The sequence below is a fragment of the Lytechinus pictus genome, chromosome 6 (genome assembly GCF_037042905.1).
Source record: "Lytechinus pictus isolate F3 Inbred chromosome 6, Lp3.0, whole genome shotgun sequence".
In the NCBI taxonomy this organism is placed as follows: Eukaryota; Metazoa; Echinodermata; class Echinoidea; order Temnopleuroida; family Toxopneustidae; genus Lytechinus; species Lytechinus pictus.
The window spans coordinates 4814870-4835682 of NC_087250.1; the positions used below are offsets into that span (position 1 = coordinate 4814870).

At 38.7% G+C, this 20813-nt stretch overlaps 1 protein-coding gene across 1 annotated transcript; it reads right to left on the bottom strand.

The window, feature by feature from the left end:
• Positions 1-2437: 2437 nt before the first annotated feature.
• LOC129263032 (allatostatin-A receptor-like) lies at positions 2438-7250 on the bottom strand. The gene has a single exon (XM_054900971.2). The coding sequence runs from the start codon at positions 7237-7239 to the stop codon at positions 5929-5931; it is 1311 nt and encodes a 436-aa protein (XP_054756946.2). The 5' UTR covers positions 7240-7250; the 3' UTR covers positions 2438-5928.
• Positions 7251-20813: the final 13563 nt, after the last annotated feature.

Here is a 20813-nt window from a genome sequence, read left to right on the forward strand (position 1 = left end):
ATGGGAGGATCTACATGGCATACATATATATATATATTCAAATGCTCATAACTTTCTTATTATTCACTCAATCTTCCTCAAACTTTCAACAATAATTTTCTTTGATTTTTATCTTTGATATGGATTCAGCTGGTTTCAAGGGTTTCATTCTCCTTTAAGCATTTTATTCATGGTAACTTGTACTGTTTTATTGATGAGAGCAGGCTTGAATGTAGTCTGCAGGCACAGACCCGTAGTTTTACTGCATAATACAGAGTCTGAAGTAGTGAGACTATATTTATAATGCACTAGCTGTCTTTGGAGTCTAGTCGTCACTCTAGATCTGTTATTCGTTGAAGTGTTAAATATGATTCTGTGCTTGCAGACTTGTTTGAAGCTGATCTGAACGTTTTATCCAGCGTATGCCTGGAATTGCCAACATAGGTATGATCCGATTTCCGTAGTGGCACCCCTAGCAGCAATCTTTTAGAATTATTTCTCCCATAGAAAATACGATCATGTTAATATTTTTTATTGTTAAATATTTGTCATGTAATGTGTATGTTCTTTGTTATTTTGCATTTGACAGAGTTGCAGACACAATAAATTAAATAAAATAATTAGCTATGTTATCATATTATTATTTTCTTTTTTCAAATCAAGATTTCGATTCTGCTCTTGGCAACGCCAATAATATCAATAAGCCCTAGCTCCGCCCCAACTTCTCCCCCCCCCCCCCCCCCCCTCCGTTCCAAACATATACCGTCTCAAAATTTAATGCGCCATCGCCTCTTTTGCCATCCGCTGTAATATATCAATAAAACCTATCACGGGGTAAGCTATCACGCGAAGTGGAAAAAGGGATTTTACAGGAATAGCATCGGTATTTACAAATGGTTGTTATGTGTTTTGTTCATGGTTGGCCAACAGCTACCACCAGAGGGCGACATGAATAAAAGATGAGACAGTCGTCGGTATATTAAATCAAAGCTGACCATGCTTTCTGACTCGTGAAAGAGTGACAGTCTTGCATGAACAACCCGAAGCTATATCAGTGCATATATGGAGCATGAAAAGTCACCAATAAGCCAGTTCGTAGTTCCTTTCTGCGCATAATCAAAAGATTCTACGCATGATCAGAGGAAGGTCATTTGTACTAAAGTGACATGGTGGTTTAAAATCTCATGAGATAAGCACCAACTTTGATATCTTGATTATTCATATATTCTTTTGAATTGTGGTTTTCATTTACATCCACAAAAAACAACAACGCGTCCACGAACGACTGGTTTTCACAGTTTGTCAAGTACATTGTGCAACATGCTATGATTTGCATTCAAAGTAGGAATGCAACAAATACCTTCATAAAGTGTTAATTGGTGTGCTATTCTAGTCACCTGGTCTATTCAATTTCTTCATCCTGCTATGTAAGGCAAGCTTACGTAATATTTTGCTCTGAAATCTGCCTATCATAATGAAAGAAATGAAAGGTCATTTGACCAAAATTGTCCATAAGTAACTACGAACTGGTCTATAGAGAGAGAGAGAGAGAGGAAGAGAGAAATGGAGAGAGGGAGAGAGAGAGAGAGAGAGAGAGAGAGAGGGAGAGGGAGAGTGTGAGTGTGAGAAGAAAATAATTCTTTAAACATAATTATTCACCTTTAATCTCGCTTTGTGAAGAATAATTTTTTAATCATGGTTATCAATGAACTATTGTATGTATGTAAAGTCACCACAGAAATCTAAAAAAAATAACTCTTTAAACATAAAATCGCAGGTTGTGAACAATGATTTTGATGTTTTTTTTTATTATTATTCATAATATCATTCATATGTCATGTAGGTCTACGAGTTGAGATGTTAAGTAAGAGCAAATAGGATCATCCCGCTATAGTTTTTGAGAAAAGAGCGAGCGAAGAGTGCCAGCGGAAAATGAACCCTCTTTCAAGAAAATGCCCTCTTCTCACACAAAAAGAGCACATCCTTTAAAATATTTGATAAAGTCCTAATTTGTGATAATGCCTTCATTTATTTATATGGATTACGTCAATATCCATTTTGAAAGTTTAATTTTACCTTTCAATCTTCGCCCTTTTAACTCTAATGACTGTAGGCATAAATGTCATTTATTTTACCATTATTTTCACATGCTGATATTGTCTTATTGTTGTGAGAATTTCCGTTTTTAGTTTCATTCAAATTCAGGAAAAAGGACATTATTTTCATGATTGTTTCGACCGTTCTTTTTTTTTTCTTAGGCTTCTAGCTGATCGCGCACATCTACTTGCGTTAGCATCGTAGCATCCATGAAACCAACCATATCGGTGAAACGACACTGGCTCCTGCGACATTTTGCTCCGGTCTTAATATCTCGGAGGGCATAGGGTTGGAGATAGGATTGAAATAAGAGTTTATGGTTCAGAATAATGGAAAGATAACACTTACGGTTTATGCCGTTTTGGAGGTGGGATTTTATTTTTAGATTTTCCATCGGAGCAATTGTCGCCGGAGCAAATGTCATGGAACCTCTAAGTCACATCGCCTCTTTGTGAAACACCCTCGCACACCCCATCTGGTTCCTTGCCAGCAGTTGGTGTTGAATTGCATAAATATCAACAAATCAACAGTCTCAAAAGTATAATTCAAATAGTTTAAAATATTTATTGAATAAATACACGTGACAGTTTTCATCATATTACAAGGACACGATAAAAAAATATTTTACAACTAAAATTCTGTTATTAGCTCAAATGATTATCCAGGTGGGCCAGCCATAGCAAAGTTGCTTGAGCCAAATGCATCTATCACCATGTTTACACACGACTCGGCTCGAGTGTTGAATCCTCAAGCAGGGTCGAACGCTGCGAAGACGGCAACTGCGATTGCGTTTATACTGAAACAAATAAAGGCGAGTTCGACACGGCCCGCGGATCACGAACGGAACTAGAATAGAACTCACAAATATGCCGTGTTTGACCTCGGCCAAGCGGGTTCGACACAGCTTTCTGGTTTACACACGAAAAAATAAGCGAGTCTGACTCGGCTCGCGGGTTAAAACCTACGATTTTAGCGGATCAAAAAAGCCGTGTTCGATACGGCTCGCGGATCACACTGATCGCGTTTACACAGCATAAAGTTGCCGTGTTGAGCACAGCTCGCGTGTCGAACCGCCGAGCCGAGTCATTGTGTAAACACGGTATAAGTGAGAAGGCGGGCATGCACATAATTTAAATTTCTAGAATGTTATGCCTCATGTAACTAAGGGCCTTTTCACACGTGAATCTTGAATCATCATTGTATTGATGATTGCAATTCGTCTTTAGAATCATCGGACCTTTCACACGCTCACTCGAAAACTTTGATTTTAATTCGAATTCCCGAGCGAAGGCGGTATGTGTCCTTGGTGACTTGTCAATCAAAGCACTGCATCGATACGGCGAGTGCATGACAATATTGTATTATCTACGGAAGTGCTTGAAAGGACACGTAAGCTCCTCCCCCAAAAGATATTTTGGAGTTTAAGCCTTTCACACGTAAAATTCGTACCGTAATTTGAGCGAAACTTGACTGGAATTCACCTCCGGGGTAGAACTTGAATTCGTTATTGTGATTAGCGTTCGTATTTCTAGCTTGGTTTCACGCGTGCTAAAAATTCGTCATTAGCCTTATTTTTAACTAGAATCATCATTCAATTTAAGATTTTTTTTTCTTATCGTGTGAAAAGGTGGTAACTAAAATATAGGCTTAGTATCATGACCGAAAAACTATTTAGCCATAGTCATCAAGGAGTTTTCCCTTAATCACAGCGCACGATGGATTCAAGAATATAAACAATTTATTGTCAAAATAGGCCTATAATGCATTCCCTTCATGTCCAAGCACAACCAAGTCTTTGTCGAAAATTCTATATTCTATATTCTTTTGAATTGTGTTTTTCACTACACCCCCCCCCCCCCCCAATTAAAAAAAAAACAGCATCAATGCGTCCTCTAGCGACTGGCATTTCATAGTTGGCTAAGTACATTGCTATAACAACATGCTAATACAATCAAATTAGAAATGCAACATATACCTACATATAGTGTCATTGGTGTGCTATTGTAGTAACCGTAACACAAAGGTCAGCGATTAATCGTATGCTTGATTTTCACGTAACACAAAGGTTAGCGATTAATCGTATGCTTGATTTTCACGATTGATTGTACATTGTAGTCAATGCAATCAATAGTTAGAAAATGTTCTACGATCATTGCTAAGCTTTGTGCTACGGGTCCCTGGTCTATGAAATTTCTACATCCTGCTATGTAAGGCGTGCTTGTATAATATCTTGCTTTGAAATCTGCCTGTCATAATGAATTAAAGAAATAAAAGGTAATTTGACCGAAATTGCCCATGAAGTAACTACGAACTGGTCTACACGACGCGTACTGATTTCTTGAATCCATCGTGTGCCGGGGAGCAAAACATCTGTATTGTTACAAGGCCTGGAAATCAGGGGGGCGTTTCATCAATATTTTCGTCCGACAAGTTGTCAGATCTGACAACTTTCCTGGATTCTGATTGGTTGAGAAGCACTGTTACTATAGTTACTGTCGGATAAAACAGGACTTGTCGGATAAAACGTCCGACAAGTCCTTTCATGAAACGCTCCCCTGAAATCTTTAATCTGAAGATATCACCTTGACGATCGACAAGCTAGAGCACATGACAAACATGGTATATATACAACAGTCTGAGACCTCGGTCACATTTGTTCTACGGCGGCCGTACGGCGAGTCGAAAACAACCGGGTTTTTTTGTTACCATCTACATACCGGTGGCTTGAATAAAAATGAATAAAACGGCTGTTTTCAACTCGCCGTACGGCCGCCGTAGAGCAAATGTGACCAGGATATTAGGAACCGACTAATAATTGACGATGTGGAAACAAGAAAGAGCAATATAGATAATAACAATAGAGATAACAATATAGACAGATCGTTCAGCATGTTAGAACTATCCTTGTTAATACACTTTTTAAAGCTGGTTCCATTGCAATTACGGATGCACAGAGGATGTTTAACGGAAATGAATCTTGCCATCCGTAAGGAAACGTTATGTTTCCGTTATCATGGTTATGTACTCTTACATACGCGTTTCATACGCTCTATAAATCCATCGAGCAGCCGTCCACTGTGATTTCATTGTTCGCCCATTTTGCTTGTGCGCTGTATCCGTTATGAATACGTTTTGTGTCCGTCGGCCAGTGAGACCAGGGGGGTGTTCCACAAAGATTTAAGTATGACTTAGAGTCGCACTTTAATGCCTAGTTGCGTGCGGTAAAAAAAGGCGAGACCGCATTGGTCAGATCATGCAAAGAGGACTCGCACTACTGCTTATTGATAAATTAGATTGCGCGTTGCATTTGAGATACGCATCGGCTTTTAAGTGCGACTTAAGTCATACTTAAATCCTTGTGAAACACCCCAGGCCTCTATTAGCTCCATAGTTGGCGTTGTACCTAGAGAATTTACAGGAGACCTAATATGAATTCAGAAGTCCGCTGTGTCATGGAAATTAAGGAGATTCATTTTTGTGACTTTTGGTTTATTGGTTGACTGTTGGATATTAGGGAGTTTTCGCAAGAACACAATTAATGCATTGAAAATACCGTCAAACAACTTAATATTGGTAAACCGGAATAGCAATGTCGTCCTTAGTTCCGGAGCTGACAACAAATTACAAAGATGTTGTTTGTCCAGAATTTAAGACGAAACTGTTGTTTTGATTCACGAATTTTCGACAACAGCCTCCCAGCTGTTCATTGTCGTTAAGACGGGCATTTTAAATAATTTAACTGTATATTGTAATCCATCTTGCGTAGCGGGATCGAGCGAAAACTTCCCAATCAGTTTGGTGACTTTTGGTTGATTCGTTGACTGATGAATATTGGTATGAAGGTGTCCAGAATTATTCAGCCACTGACTGTACAGGAATGGCTGTCATCTGTGTATTGTTCTTATCTTCATAGGAGGCCGCTGAATTGTTTAAGTTTGGAGATTCCACGAACCCTTCGAAGAGCGCCCCAAACGACGACATCGAGCCAGTGAACAGCTCTTTGATGGCTACTCGGAACTGTGGGTATTGGATGGTGTAGATGAAAGGGTTTGCGCAGGAGTTGCAGAAGGCTAACAATGTCAGGATGCGATTAAGATCACCGTAAAGGTACGTGTAATCTATCACCCCGACGTTAAACAGGAAGTACCCTATGCTGTTGGGTCCCCAACAGACTATGAAGATGATTATCACTATCAGGAGAAGCTTTATCACACGGTTCTTGGCTTTAAGGAGGCGGTAAGAGGAGGTTGAGCGAGCCCCACTTTCGACGCCACCTTTCCCGAAGAATAGAGCTTGTCGATAGAGGGCGTGAGCGGTGATTGCTTGTGTGCCCAGCATGATGAGCGACGGGAACAGGAAATGGAGAAGAAAGGACGTAACTCCGGCAACCTCTGCAGCTAGCTCGGACGAGTAAGAGTAAATGCAGGATTGTGTGTTTGGGTCTACGGATATAGAAAGTGGGATGAAGCTATCTGCGACAATGGCTGCCAGCCAGATCAGCAATATGGCGAGGACAACGTGATGCTTTCGCAGAATGCGGTTGAACTTGATGGGAAACAAGACTGCAACGAAGCGCTCTATGGATATGGTTGTCAGGGTAAATATGGACACACTGACAGAGAGCCACATGAAGAAGGATGTATAGAGGATCCGGCAGTATAGCTCTCCAACCCAGGTGGAGGGTACGATGTTAGCTTCTGGGATGGGGATGATCAGCACGGAGGTCAGTAAATCAGCAAAGGCCAGAGCTCCGATTAGAGTGTCCGTAGATCTACTGACAGACCTTCGTTTAAACAAGACGATTATCACCAGAAGGTTTCCGATGATTCCCAAGATTCCCAGGACTAACTGAAGGACCATGTTCCATGTCCAAACCACTGGTGCCCAGGACAAACGGTCAGTACCCATAGTCGTGACCTCTATTTCCTCCGTGGAACCAATACTGGAACCTGAGGTATTGAAGGTCACAGTTTCAGAGACATCACCTGGTGTAGGATACAGTGTGGTCTGTGTATCTTCTAATGGACCGATGCTGCTAAATGATACATCTGTGGTAGTTGCATCAAGAGTCGAAGTCACATTCTCACCCACTGTTCCTCCAAGGAACATCGTCGAGAGGATGAGTAGTGCATACATTACGATTGCAGAGTGCGGCGCCATCATATCCAGGACAATCTGGGGACAGAAAGGAAATAAGAGTTGGAATGTTAGACTGTAAACGTCCGGAAGGTATTAATACGTTTGATACTTAGGGGCATATTTTTTTTAACAAACAAGTGCTCACCAAGTTACCAATAATGCATATAGCATTTCCATTTATTTGAAAGCAGGATTAAAGAGCATTGTACAATAAGACAAGTCCGCCCCAACAAAAAGTTGATTTGCATAAAAAGAGAAAAATCCAAAAACAATAACACTGAAAATTTCATTGAAATCGGATGTAAATTTAGAAAGTTATGACATTTTAAAGTTTCCCTTAATTTCACAAAACAGTTCTATTCACATCCTGGTCGGTATGCTAATGAGGAGACTGATGACGTCATTCACTCACTATTTCTGTTGTATTTTATTATATGAAATATGATATATTGTAATTTTCTCCTCATTGTCAAGTGAAACAAGGATTAATTCCTCCCTAAACATTGCTAAACATGTGTACTTAGCATTGTTTAATACTATATGGTTCAGTCAAGTTGGTCCTTATTGTCAAATCTGTAAAAAATTGAAAATTGTATAATCCAAACAATATAAAACAAAATAAATAGTGAGTGATGGACATCATCGAGGGGCTCATTTGCATGTCACTGAGTTGTGCATATCACTGTTTTGTGAAAAATAAGCGAAACTTTAAAGTTCCATAACTTTTTTATTTTACATCCGATTTTGATGAAGTTTTCAGCGTTATGCTAGTTTTGATTTTTCTCTATTTATTCAAATCAACATTTTTCTGGGGTGGACTTGACCTTTACATGCCTTGCGCACGTGCATAGGTGCCGCGGCCGGGGATCGAACCCCGGACTTTCTATGTATGGCCAAGCGCCTTAGACCACTCGGCAACGGCATGCCACGGCATGGCAGTATGTTCCGATTACCATCTACGCCTTCAAGGCACATCAAATCTTGAATCTTTCACGATCATCGTTGTAGAACGTTGTAAAACAATCATCTCGTTTAAACGGTAAATCTAGCACGATTGAAATAGACTATAATAACAATTGCTCATTAGGAACTGGCACTCACACACAAAAAATGCCATATATATGACTATCTGTATAGTGATAAATTATGTTAAAGTTACACCAAGAAAACCATCTCCAAACCGACCGATGGTATGTCATCGGAAAATATCGTAATAGCTTTGGGTCGGTCCAACGTCATGAAGGTGGGTTTCCCTGATTTGACTGCAGCACAAAGATAATAATAATAATAATAATAATAATAGGCATTCATATAGCGCCATCTATCTAGAAATATTATATTCCGAGGCGTGTTATTATCATTATTATTACCCCGGCTTTAGCTCGAGCTGCCTTTCAGCGCTCATGCATTCAAGGAATCAATCCTGCCGGGTACCCATTCACCTCACCTGGGTTGAGTGCAGCACAATGTGGATAAATTTCTTGCTGAAGGAAATTACGCCATGGCTGGGATTCGAACCCACGACCCTCTGTTTCAAAGTCAGAAGACTTATCCACTGGGCCACACCGCATCCAAGATGCGAGTATCTCAAAGACATTGCGCCACGTTGGATACCAGAAGCTTGACAAACTCCCCAAATGTATGGCACTATAAGCCATTAGAGTAATGGATACATTTTGGCATTATGCAGTCCAAGCACAACTTAAAATAAAACAACAGTATGAGCATGATGAGGGCTATATATTTATGTATACGTGTAATTATATGTTTTTTTTTCTAACTAAAGGTTTCATTGTGGACAGACGGGTTGGTAGTGATCAGGAATTTGTAACAAGATCGCGTACTAGTACATTTATATATTTTGTTAGTTTAGCCAAATTTTCATGTCGTAAATATTGATTTACTTGGAAACGAAGGCCAACTGTGATGTTTATACCCGTTTTACAGATTATAATCCAGTAATCCATCGTATGGACATCGTGGAATAGGGTCAACCGTACTCGAGTGCGCTCCAGTTACTCAATCACCGACAGACGTATGAACAAATGCCCTTGAACACGTTGAAGTTATTTAATTAGGGGAAAAACGTCGGATATCCTTGTAAAGTGCAGGGGTGCCCCATGTAATGTAGGCGGGGGCGGGGCGACCCCCCCCCCCATTTCAAGCAATAATAATATATGATTTATAGAGCGCACGTAATCCCCCTTGTTAGGTGCTCAAGGCGCCCTACCCCGGCTGAGCTAGTCCACCTATTCCGGTGCCAACACCTTTTTTTTTGGATTTGCGTCCTGCCGGTACCCATTTACCTCACCTGGGTTGAGTGCAGCACAATGTGGATAAAAGTTTATTGCTGAAGGAAATGACGCCATGGCTGGGATTCGAACCCACGCCCGTCAGATCGAAAGACGAGAGTCTTAACCATCTGATAACGATGAGCCACTATCATGACTATTGGGGTGTTGCAAGAAACTTGCGATCAATCGCAAGTCTATTTTTGGTCCCTAAATCTTTGGTCTAAAAATCATATGTCTTGCAGTTTATTGAAAATTAGTGATTGATTGCTAATCAGCTCTTAGAAACAAGAAGTTTAATACGATTTGCTACAGCTAACGTTGATCTATCAGTTGTAAAATTGCTACAGAATATTTGCAATTAATTGATCGCAAATATTCTCTTGCAACACCCCCTATGGCTCATTAAAAAATAATGAATTTAATTGAATAGACGTAACCCGTTTCCCATGTCTTGGCGCATTATGCGGCAGCGGGTGGGCGGGGAGCTACACTGCTGATGAGTTCCTACGACAGTTTCTTCAATAGAAATGATAAACAGTGAAAAGAAAGAGGGGACTTGTTGACAAAAGAAATGAGATGTTTTTAATGGGGATAGCTGCGTCATAGTCGTACGTAATTGGTTTACTTGAATAAGAAACACGCTACTTTTTTGTATCTTCTATCCCTGTGCATCCCCTATTAAAACGCCCCCAGTGCTGTCTCGGTCGCCCCCTGAATGAAACATCAAGAGTAATTCAGTGCTATACTTCCGAAAATAATAATTTGCGCGGCAATCTTTTGCGATAATTATTATAATAGTGGTTGCTCTCGGGAAATCCGGTTTCCGTTAACATTCTATGTGGAACCAGGAAAAGAACTTTACATGAGCTGCTGAACCGGGGGCTGTAGGCTGTGCCCCGTTCAATAAACGTGTTTAACCATACGGATGAGCAGCTGATTATTGGCATTTTTCTGATAATAAAGATACATATAATTATGTTGCATATTATACTATTTTATGACAAACAATTGTGTATAATCTATTTTCTTAATGGTATTTTGTGAAAATGGAAGAAAATAAATGTATATTTGAATTTGAATGAATGAAAAGTAGTAGTAGTAGTAGTAGCAGTATGTGCCTTATTTTTATTATTATCATTATCATCATTATTATCATTATCATTATTTCTATTAATGTTTTTATCATAAATCATCAAGAATCCCAATATTTACAGGAGATTGGCAGGATAACAAAAAGTCTAAACATAATAGAATACAAAAATAAAAAAAGCAGAATATAATTAAAACATACTAGTTAAGAATTATTATCATTTAATTATTGTTGCTGTTATTATTATTATTGTTATTATCATTATTATTATTATTATCAGTAGTAGTAGTAGTAGTAGTAATAATAGTAGAAGTAGTAGTAGTAGTAGTAGAATTAGTAATAGTAGTTGTAGTAGTAGTAGTAGAAGTAGTAGTAGTAGTAGTAGTAGTAGTAGTAGTAGTAGTAGTAGTAGTAGTAGTAGTAATAGTAGTAGTATTATTATTAGTAGTAGTATTACGATTATTATTATTATTGTAACAGCAGGTATAAATGACGCATGACTCAGTCATATACAAGTTTGTGTGGCATTTAATTTGAGGGTAGATCAACCCCCTCTTGAGTTCTCAAGGAGGACAAAACTACATGCAGATTGAAAGTCACATACATAGCGTTGTCGACGAATCCAAGGTTCAACCACCCAATATATACAGCTTTTTTGACAGTGTGAAGATCAATCAAACCACCTTCAAATAGATCAAAAAATGTAACTCAAATCTTGACCTCCCCAAAGCAAGAGGGTGGTCAGTCTCTTTCCCTCTCATTTGGTCATGTGTCAAGCAAGCTATCAAGAAAGCTGTCCCAAGATCACCCTCACTGACCCAAGGTCAAGGAGAACTTCCCTGAAGGGATCTCCTCAGAAGTATTTCTGATTGAAAGGGATGACTTCCATACAATGCTTTCAGGGACAATACATATGCTTCAATGCATTCAGGGACCTTCTCAACAGATCAGTTTTACATACACATAGAAAATATCTCTCTTTTGTACATATATTTTCTGACCTGTTACATTTTCCACTGCTAAATGGATGCTGTCCCAGCAACATAAATAAACACCTAATAATTACAAAGTATGAATTATTTCTATAAATTCCAATATCCATTACTATAGTTACCAGAATACATTGAATAAATTTGAAATGTTTGATTAAAAAAGGTCAATTACTTCGCTCAAAACAGCTAGATCTCGGAAGAATATGGGTTATTATTTCTACCTGCCGTGGAGCGAGTTGACCTTCGAAGACAGGGAGTGATCGGCTTCTCTTGTTCCGATTGTGGCACATCATTCTCACTGACAAGGAGGGATCCCTCCTCATTGACGGTTTCTTCATCTAATAACGAGTCATGAATGGGAGTCAGAAATGCCTCATACGGTTTGGTCTGTGACTGCTCATTTCCATCTTCCAAAACAGGCTCCTCTACAGGCTGCTCATTTTCTGGAAATGAGGGTGGGGCTTGTGAGTGGTTGAGAGCCTGGGCAATGTCACTTACATCCCACTGCACATTAGGGATATCATCCGGTTTATCCGGCATGGATATTGAAGTAGGAAGAGTCCTAGGCTTGGAATGAGGGACCAATTCAATTGGTTCTGGGATTGATTCTTGAATAATCAATAAGTCAGCTCTGTTCACCACTTTGGTTTTCTCAGAACCATTGACTGGTTCAATTTCATACACATGTCCAGTTGGGTTTAGTTTCTTTCGGATGCGGTATGGGTTTCCTTGCCAAATGTCTTGGATTTTGTGCCTTCCTGTCCAAGCTTGCTGTCGTAGCAACACTCTCTGGCCAACCTCAAGTTCGACATCCTTTGCACTAGTCTTTTGGATCTCTTGACGTCGTCGTGCTTCCTTCTCCAAGTTCCCGGCAGGTCTCTCCCAAGCATCCTTTAGCTGACTCTGATGCTTAGACACCCACTCATCTATGTTAGCTGATTTATCACCTTGGCTTGGAGGTCTGAAAAGCTGATCTATGGGAAGTTGAGGTTCTCTACCAAAGAATAAGAAGCAGGGAGTATATCCTGTGCTTGCATGTGGTGTTGCATTATAAGCGAAGACAAGTTCAGCGATATGTTGGTTCCATCTCCGTTTCTCATCAATTTCCAGGGTTCTGAGAAGATTATGCATGGTCCTGTTGAATCGCTCCGCTTGCCCATTACCAGTTGGATGGTATGGGGTGGTACGACTCTCTCTGATTCCATACATACGACCGAGTTCCTGTATGATATCAGCCTCAGAACAACGTCCTTGATCACTATGGAGCCTTCTCTGTACACCATAACGCACAAACCATTCTTTCACTAAGACTTCAGCCACTGTCCTAGCCTTCTGATCTCTGGTGGGTATGGCTTGAGTAAACTTATTGAAGACATCTGTAATCACTAGAACATTCTCAAAGCCATTTGCTGAGCGCTCCAATACAGTAAAGTCAATTGCTACTACTTCTTGCGGCTTCTGGGCAATGACACAACCCATGGCTGGGCGGACTTTCGGCTTGGCCTTGGCGAACAGGCAGCGATGGCAGTTTTGGCAATATCTCTCTACATCTGTTGACATGCCTGGTGGGTGTTTCATAAAGCTGTTCGTAAGATAAGAGCGACTTTAAGAACGACTGGTGATCCTTTCTTGTAATTAATGATATTCACCATTAAATGTTCATTGGTGATTATTAAGTGCGCAAGATATGATCACCAGCCGTTCGTAAAGTCACTCTTAACTTACGAACAGCTTTATGAAACGGCCCCCAGGCCAGAAGAAGCGGCTCCTGCCTACAGACAACGTACGGTCTACTCCCTGATGGCCAAGATTATCATGCAACTCTTCTAGGATTCTTCCTTTCAAAGACGTAGGGAGCAGATTAAGTTGCTGAACAAATTGATCTCGGAACTGGACTTCCCGGACCCACAAATTGCCAATGCAGACAAATCGGTCCCACTCTCGAACATAGAGGCTGTTCTCACTACGTTCCTAAAACTAGTTTACTGGAAACTAGTTTAGTGGAAACTAGTTTAGTGGAAACTAGTTTAACGCATAGTGAGAACGGTCGAAGCGGTCTCGGAAGCGATCTTCCAATCTAGTTTGGAAAACCACCTCGCGATGTAGTTTTCAAGATCGCTTTGCCTCGTTAAAATATTTTGAGCGCGCTACTCCACACGACAGGTGTAGAATGCCTATGCTGCGGTTTAGAATTTCGCGCGAAACGTGTCACCCCACTGAGAGCGTTTCCATAGCAACAAGAGCGCTTTACATGAAGTGATTTTGAAAACCACTTTCGTGCGATCAAGTGGGAACGCTAGCAAAGCGATCTTCCAAAGTGGTTTCCTGAATCGGTTTCCAGTAAACTAGTTATACAAAGCGTAATGAGAACGGCTTCATAGAGTCTTACAATACCATTCATTTAATCGACATATTCTCTCTGGACTAAAAGCAAACAAAAAACTCTCACAATATTACTCATAACTCAATTATTCAAACCCCCGTTCCCCCTTTCAAATATAATGTGTTATGTGCTATGCCGGAATTACTTCCAATAAACTATAATTAATTCTAAATAGATTTTTTTCCCATTTTCCATCATAATTATGAAAGATTATCTTGAAAGTCGCCCCTGGTTATAGTGAACCACAGCCCTATACTTCAGTTGGCTTGATTAAAAAAATATTTTTTCACTGTCCAGCACGCTCAATGAAGACAGGCATAAAATGTTTACGATGGATAATATTCCGGCTAATAATATTTACCAAAGATTGTCGGTACTAGCGGGTTTCTCGGCATTACAACGTGTGTTCCTCCGTTGCTGGGCAGATTGTATAACATTATCATTGACATTGTCATAGCTCCCTTCCGGAACTTCTATATACTTTTGATGTTTGTACAAAACTAATGGTCTTATCGATGTGGTCTCTTTAAAAAAACACATTGAGAAACCCGAGCATTTGTGGCGTCGCATTCATATATAAGGGTAGTCATTCAATCGCGCTGAAATTTAAAGAGTCGAAATCGTTATCTGGTCACAATATTGAGGATGCTTGTTCATTTGTATCACCAACGAAAAAGATCTTATTTGAATGAATATTTGAATTCAGGTTTCTGATTTCATTTTCAATGTAAACGCGTCAATACTATCAGGATGATGCCATGAAAAATGAATATAAAAAATGAATTAAAAAGAAAATGTGATATGCATGCATCTATCTCCTTAAATGATCGCATTTACCTTTTTAGTTAATTCGATAGTTTTGCAGTAAAAATGGATATACTTTGTGATGGAATCGATAACTCCATCTCGCTGACTGTCCTAAATATCTTTATAGCTCACTCTTTCTCTCATTTTTTTCTTCATTCTGTGCACAAGACTCCTAGCTCCCCCTTTTTTCTCCTCCACCCCCTTTCTCTCTCTCTCTCTTTTATCTCCCTCCTCCCCACTTTACCGTATTATAAACTCACACTTCATTAGATAAATTGGGTTACGATCGAATTTCCACATGATGCGTTGTCCTGATCCTATGCATGCGTAACATAAAAAATAAGTCTTTTGCGCGTGTGGGTGTGTGCGCTGCGCGTGTGTGCGCGCGCGTGTGTGTGTGGGGTTGTGGTAGCGTATGTCTTTGTACTACACCCCCCCCCCGCATTTACCCTTCTCGTTTAGCTTTTATCAATTGATTTACAGTCTTTTTTGTATCCTCTGGTAATTTTAAAGTGATTGGCTAACATTGATTTGACTTCTAAAAAATCAGAGCTAGAAGGTCACACTTGTCACCTGTGTCTCTGATATGTTAACAAAATGAAGCCCAGAAAAAATTGTGTCCGAAAATCATAAATTAGTGCTTCAAAAGGTGAAATATAAAGTGACCGGAAACACCATCTTAATTTCATCCCATACACATTGCGTGTTCTATTTAAGTGTCTTCAAGACGCCTAATTACAAAATCGGGGTTTGCCTCGTCTTTTTAGCTTTTCATTCTCAATAATGGTTGTTTTCAGGGTTTTTTAGTTCTAATACATGTACATGTACACATGTTTCAACTTAGTTTGATACTTTTTTTAATTGACTGCTCACAAAGTTAAATAATACCTTTAACTAACATGCCTATTCGTCGGGATCAATATGATGTTACTACAGACTTTTGTTCATTGTATGTGGGAGCATGAAGAAGCTGTGATACGAGGAGAGATGATAATGTGTTGAAATTTGTTTTCGGCTAATCATTTGTGGTAATTATAATTTGTGAGGTCTACATAGAGGATTGGGGTGAGGTTTAGTCTTTTTAGCATACATATATGTTTTTTCAGGCATTCCATTCCATCATTATTTGTTTCAGTAGTCTGTTTTCATTTTAGACTGTCCGTAAACATGGTAACACAAAATTAGGATGTGTAAATCTGTTGGTTATTTACCTCGAGTTTATGTAGTCAATTGATAAATAAGAACACTTTGAAAGTGTGTGAGGGCGTGTCTAAATTGATGGTGTGTGTGTGTGTGTGTATATCTTCACATGTGTGTCGTGAATGGCGATGACGATGAAGCAATGTCATATATGTATATAGAGAGAGAGAGAGAGAGAAATATATGCAAATAATTTGTGACAGCTCTCTTGTAAATGTATACAGTGACCAAAGGAAAATACAAAGGTTGGAAATTTGTCTACTGGTTGATTGAACTCGGTCTCGCCTAACTGCTGGCCCGCCTCCGTGGTCAGAGCCAGGGACCCGGGTTCGATTCCTTGCGGGGGCATGCTTTCAACCTTTGATTCAGCTCTGAGGGACCTTGAGTGAAGCTACGTACGCATCTATTATTCTCTCGTTTTCATTTGTTTCACCATATATTTAATCAACATTCGGGACTCAAACACGTCAAAGGAAATGATGAAGATCTCATTAAGAAAAAACCTTACACAGACTGAGTGTCGCTCAGCGTTGATTGTTCGTTAATAATATTGAAAGCATTCATATTCACCCCTTCGTATCTCATTATCATCTCCCCAATTTGTACAAACAACATTCGTTTTGTTCATGAGATGCAACTGTACTTTCTTTCAGCCTTGAATAGTGCTTAATCAGGCCCTAATAGACATGATAGACCAATTAACGTAAAATAAGAACTAGATCATGACGCCAACGCGGCCAAGCTAAGCGCATCTTACATCTTTAATTTCCGAATCAGACCAATTAGAATGTTCTTGAAAACCACAATAATACAGTCGCATCCGGGCCATCTGGGAGCCCCTACGGAAGATTACGAATATGGTAATTTTAATTGCCGTTATATACCTACCAAGGAATCCTTGATTTTGTTGAATTTCCTATAATTCGTCGCCCCTCCCCCCCCCCTCCACCCCTACATCGAATCTTATAATACTCCACGGTCTACGATTAAGGAGCAAGTGAAAATAGAAGAGCAAAATAAAAGGAAAGGGGGCGAAATATAAATGATATCATTTTCTTAATATCATGTCAAATCTAAACAAAATATATATTTGTATCAAATATGTCACTTTTCCTTGCTCGCTTTGCTCACTCGTGGCCTTTTCTATTTAAAAATATCAAATTCTTAACAACAAACAAATTTACTATTGTTATATTCAATTTATGATAAATTAAGCATGGTCGTTTAAAATTTCAATTACTTGTTTTAACTGTTTAACAACTACTATAAAGGTCATATAAAAGCGTTGTATAAAAATTGAACAGCATTTCGACTTTGTAAATATAAACGGCGATCATTTTAATACCGAGAGTAGAGGTTTCATAAACACATGTTATATGCACAGTCACCCCAGCGAAATCTACTTCAGACCGATAAAGGCTATTACGTTATTTCCAATGATATACCATTGGTCGGTTAGTAGTCCGTTTCGTTGGTGCGACTTGTATGAGACCTTTTGCGTATAAACGCACAGAGGTTAGAACAATTAAATGAAATGAATGTTGTAATTAGAATATTAACCATCAAGGTTTACGCTACAGCCATACACGACCCTAACCTAGTCTACTGGGCAAACCCTTCACTCGAGTTAAGGGTCTGAATGTGCAGCCTACTCATGCCTTGTGTACTGAAGGTCAGCAAGTTTTGTATGTGCTAGTCTTTGCGTGGAGGCACACTTGTTGATCAAAGTTCCAATCAGGGTATGTGCCTGCAGACTAACCCCAACCCGATAAAAAAACTCGACTCTCTCTCGCTCTCCCTCTCTCTTTCGCCCTCTCCCTCTTTCTACTAGTCTCAAGTATTGAGCAAACCAAACCTATATCAATTGAAAGTGATCCATGTATTAGATACATGACTGGTTACGAATAAATTTATTCATTGATTCTTGCATCAATTCATTCATCCATCCATTCATTCATTCTTTTATTCATGCATTCAATCAGTCATCCATCCATTTATTCATTCTTTCATTCACCCATCTAATTCATTTATCCCTTCGTCCATCTATCTATCCATCCATCCATCCATACATACATACATACATGCATGCATTCATTCATTCATCCATTCTTTCATTCATCCATCCATTCATCCACCCACTCATTCATCCATTCATCCACCCACTTATTCATTCATTCATCCATTCATCCATCCATCTATTCATTCACCATCCATCCATTCATCCACCCACTTATTCATTCATTCATCCATTCATCCATCCATCTATTCATTCACCATCCATCCATTTATTCATTCATGCATGTGAGGTATCACAGTTTCAAAAGATAGTTTTATTGAAACTTTGATGCCATACTTGTTCAACAATTGTCATGATATCGATGGCCACGAAGCGCTGTGAATATGTTACGTATTAAAAAAAATGTGGGGGCCGTTATAACTTTTCCATCGTTTGCTTTTAGATATATTTGCACAACTTTTATTTGCTAGACAAGTTGCGAGAATCAATTTGTATGAATGAGGCAAATGTTGAATTCGAGTCGAGAAGATGTAGACTATAGAAGATGGAGACTATTATTCAAATCTTGTTTATTGCTTTTCAAATAAATGATTAAAAAATCGATACAATGTAAGCAGATAGATGGCCGAGGGAAAAGAAAATGCCACGAGTTTTACATCTTTCAATATAATCCGATTGTGACTATTATGCATACCAGACGGTACGTGCATGGTATTCATTAATGCACGTTGAAAACATGAATTATTTGCCCAATATATCATACGTTTATTAGCCGAGTATGCCACATTCATCAATGAATAGGAATTAGGATGCATTGGGGGTTTTCATGGTTGCTTCGAATTAAACGAGAAACATAGACCTATACCATGTATGTTAAGCGATTATTGCATGACCCCAAGGCTCCCCCGTCTTTACGTCAGTGAGCCATGCCTCTAAACATGCTAAATATGATTATTTCTTATTTTGATTCAGTCATCCTCCCCTTTGTTTACTGTTAATGCACACCAGCTGATGGAAGCATTCGAAGATTGTCCGAGTGGTTAATTTCTAGTAATTGTCATGAAAGTTCATTAAAATCAATTTTCTATTCAATATCAGATTCATCCACATCGCAGAACAATCGGTTCATGTGTTAAGTGATATGTGTATAAATTAGATTGTGAATGCAATCCCATGCTTATATGAACTTTGTAGCTTAAAGGACAAGTCCACCCCAGCAAAAAGTTGATTCGAATAAAAAGAGAACAATTCAACGAGCATAACACTGAAAATTTCATCAAAATCGGATGTAAAATAAGAAAGTTATGACATTTTAAAGTTTCGCTTCATTTCACAAAACAGTTATATGCGCATCCCGGTCGGTATGCAAATGAGGGAACCGATGACATCACTCACTCACTATTTCTTTTGTATTTTATTATATGAAATATGAAATATTTTGATTTTCTCGTCATTGTCATGTGAAATGAAGTTTCATTCCTCCCTGAACACGTAGAATTCCATTATTTTAACATTTTGTGGTTCAGGCAATGAGGTCCTAATCGTCAAATTCGTAAAAATTGAAATATTGTATTATTCAAACAATAAAAAACAAAAGAAATAGTGAGTGAGTGACATCATCGACTCTCTAATTTGGATGTAACTGGCTCGTTCATATAACTATTTTGTTAAAGATAAGCGAAACTTTGAAATGTCATAACTTTCTTATTTTACATCCGATTTTGATGAAATTTTTAGCATTGTGCTTATCTGATTTTTTTCTATTGATTCAAATCAACATTTTTATGAGGTGGACTTGACCTTTAAGCGATTATTACATGGCCTTTACGTCAGTAAGCCATGCCTCTAAACATGCTAAATATGATTATTTCTTATTTTGATTAAATCATCCTCCCCTTTGTTTACTGTTAATGCACACCAGCTGATGGAAGCATTCGAAGATTGTCCGAGGGGTTGATTGCCAGTAATTGTCATGAAAGTTCATTAAAATCAATTTTCTATTCAATATCAGATTAATCCACATCGCAGAACAATCGGTTCATGTGTTAAGTGATATGTGTATAAATTAGATTGTGAATGCAATCCCATGCTTATATGAACTTTGTAGCTTAAAGGACAAGTCCACCCCAGCAAAAAGTTGATTCGAATAAAAAGAGAATAATCCAACAAGCAAAACACTGAAAAATTTATTAAAATCGGATGTAAAATAAGAAAGTTGTGATTTTTCAAAGTTTCCCTTAATTTCACAAAACAGTTATATTCACATCCTTGTCGGTATGCAAATGAGGAGACTGATAACATCACTCACTCACTATTTCTTTTGTATTTTATTATATGAAATATGAAATATTCCAATTGTCTCCCTGTTGTCGTGTGAAACAACGATTAAATCCTCCCTGAGCATGTGATATTATCATTGTTTAATAGAATATGGTTCAATCAAGTTGGTCCTTACTTGTCAAATCTGTAAAAAAAGAAATATTGTATAATTCAAACAATAAAAACTAAAGAAATAGTGAGTGAGTGACATCATCGACTGTCTCATTTGCATGTCACTGAGTTGTGCATATCACTGTTTTGTGAAAAATAAGCGAAACTTTGAAATGTCATAACTTTCTTATTTTACATCCGATTTTGATGAAATTTTCAGCATAATGCTTGTTTGATTTGTCTCTGTTTATTCAAATCAACATTTTACAGGGGTGGACTTGACCTTTAATTAATATAACCCCTTACAATCTTTCTCGCAACCTTAGGTCTGCTAGTTCATCCTTACTTGCTGTACCACAGTCTCATAATTCAGGGGGGGGGGGTC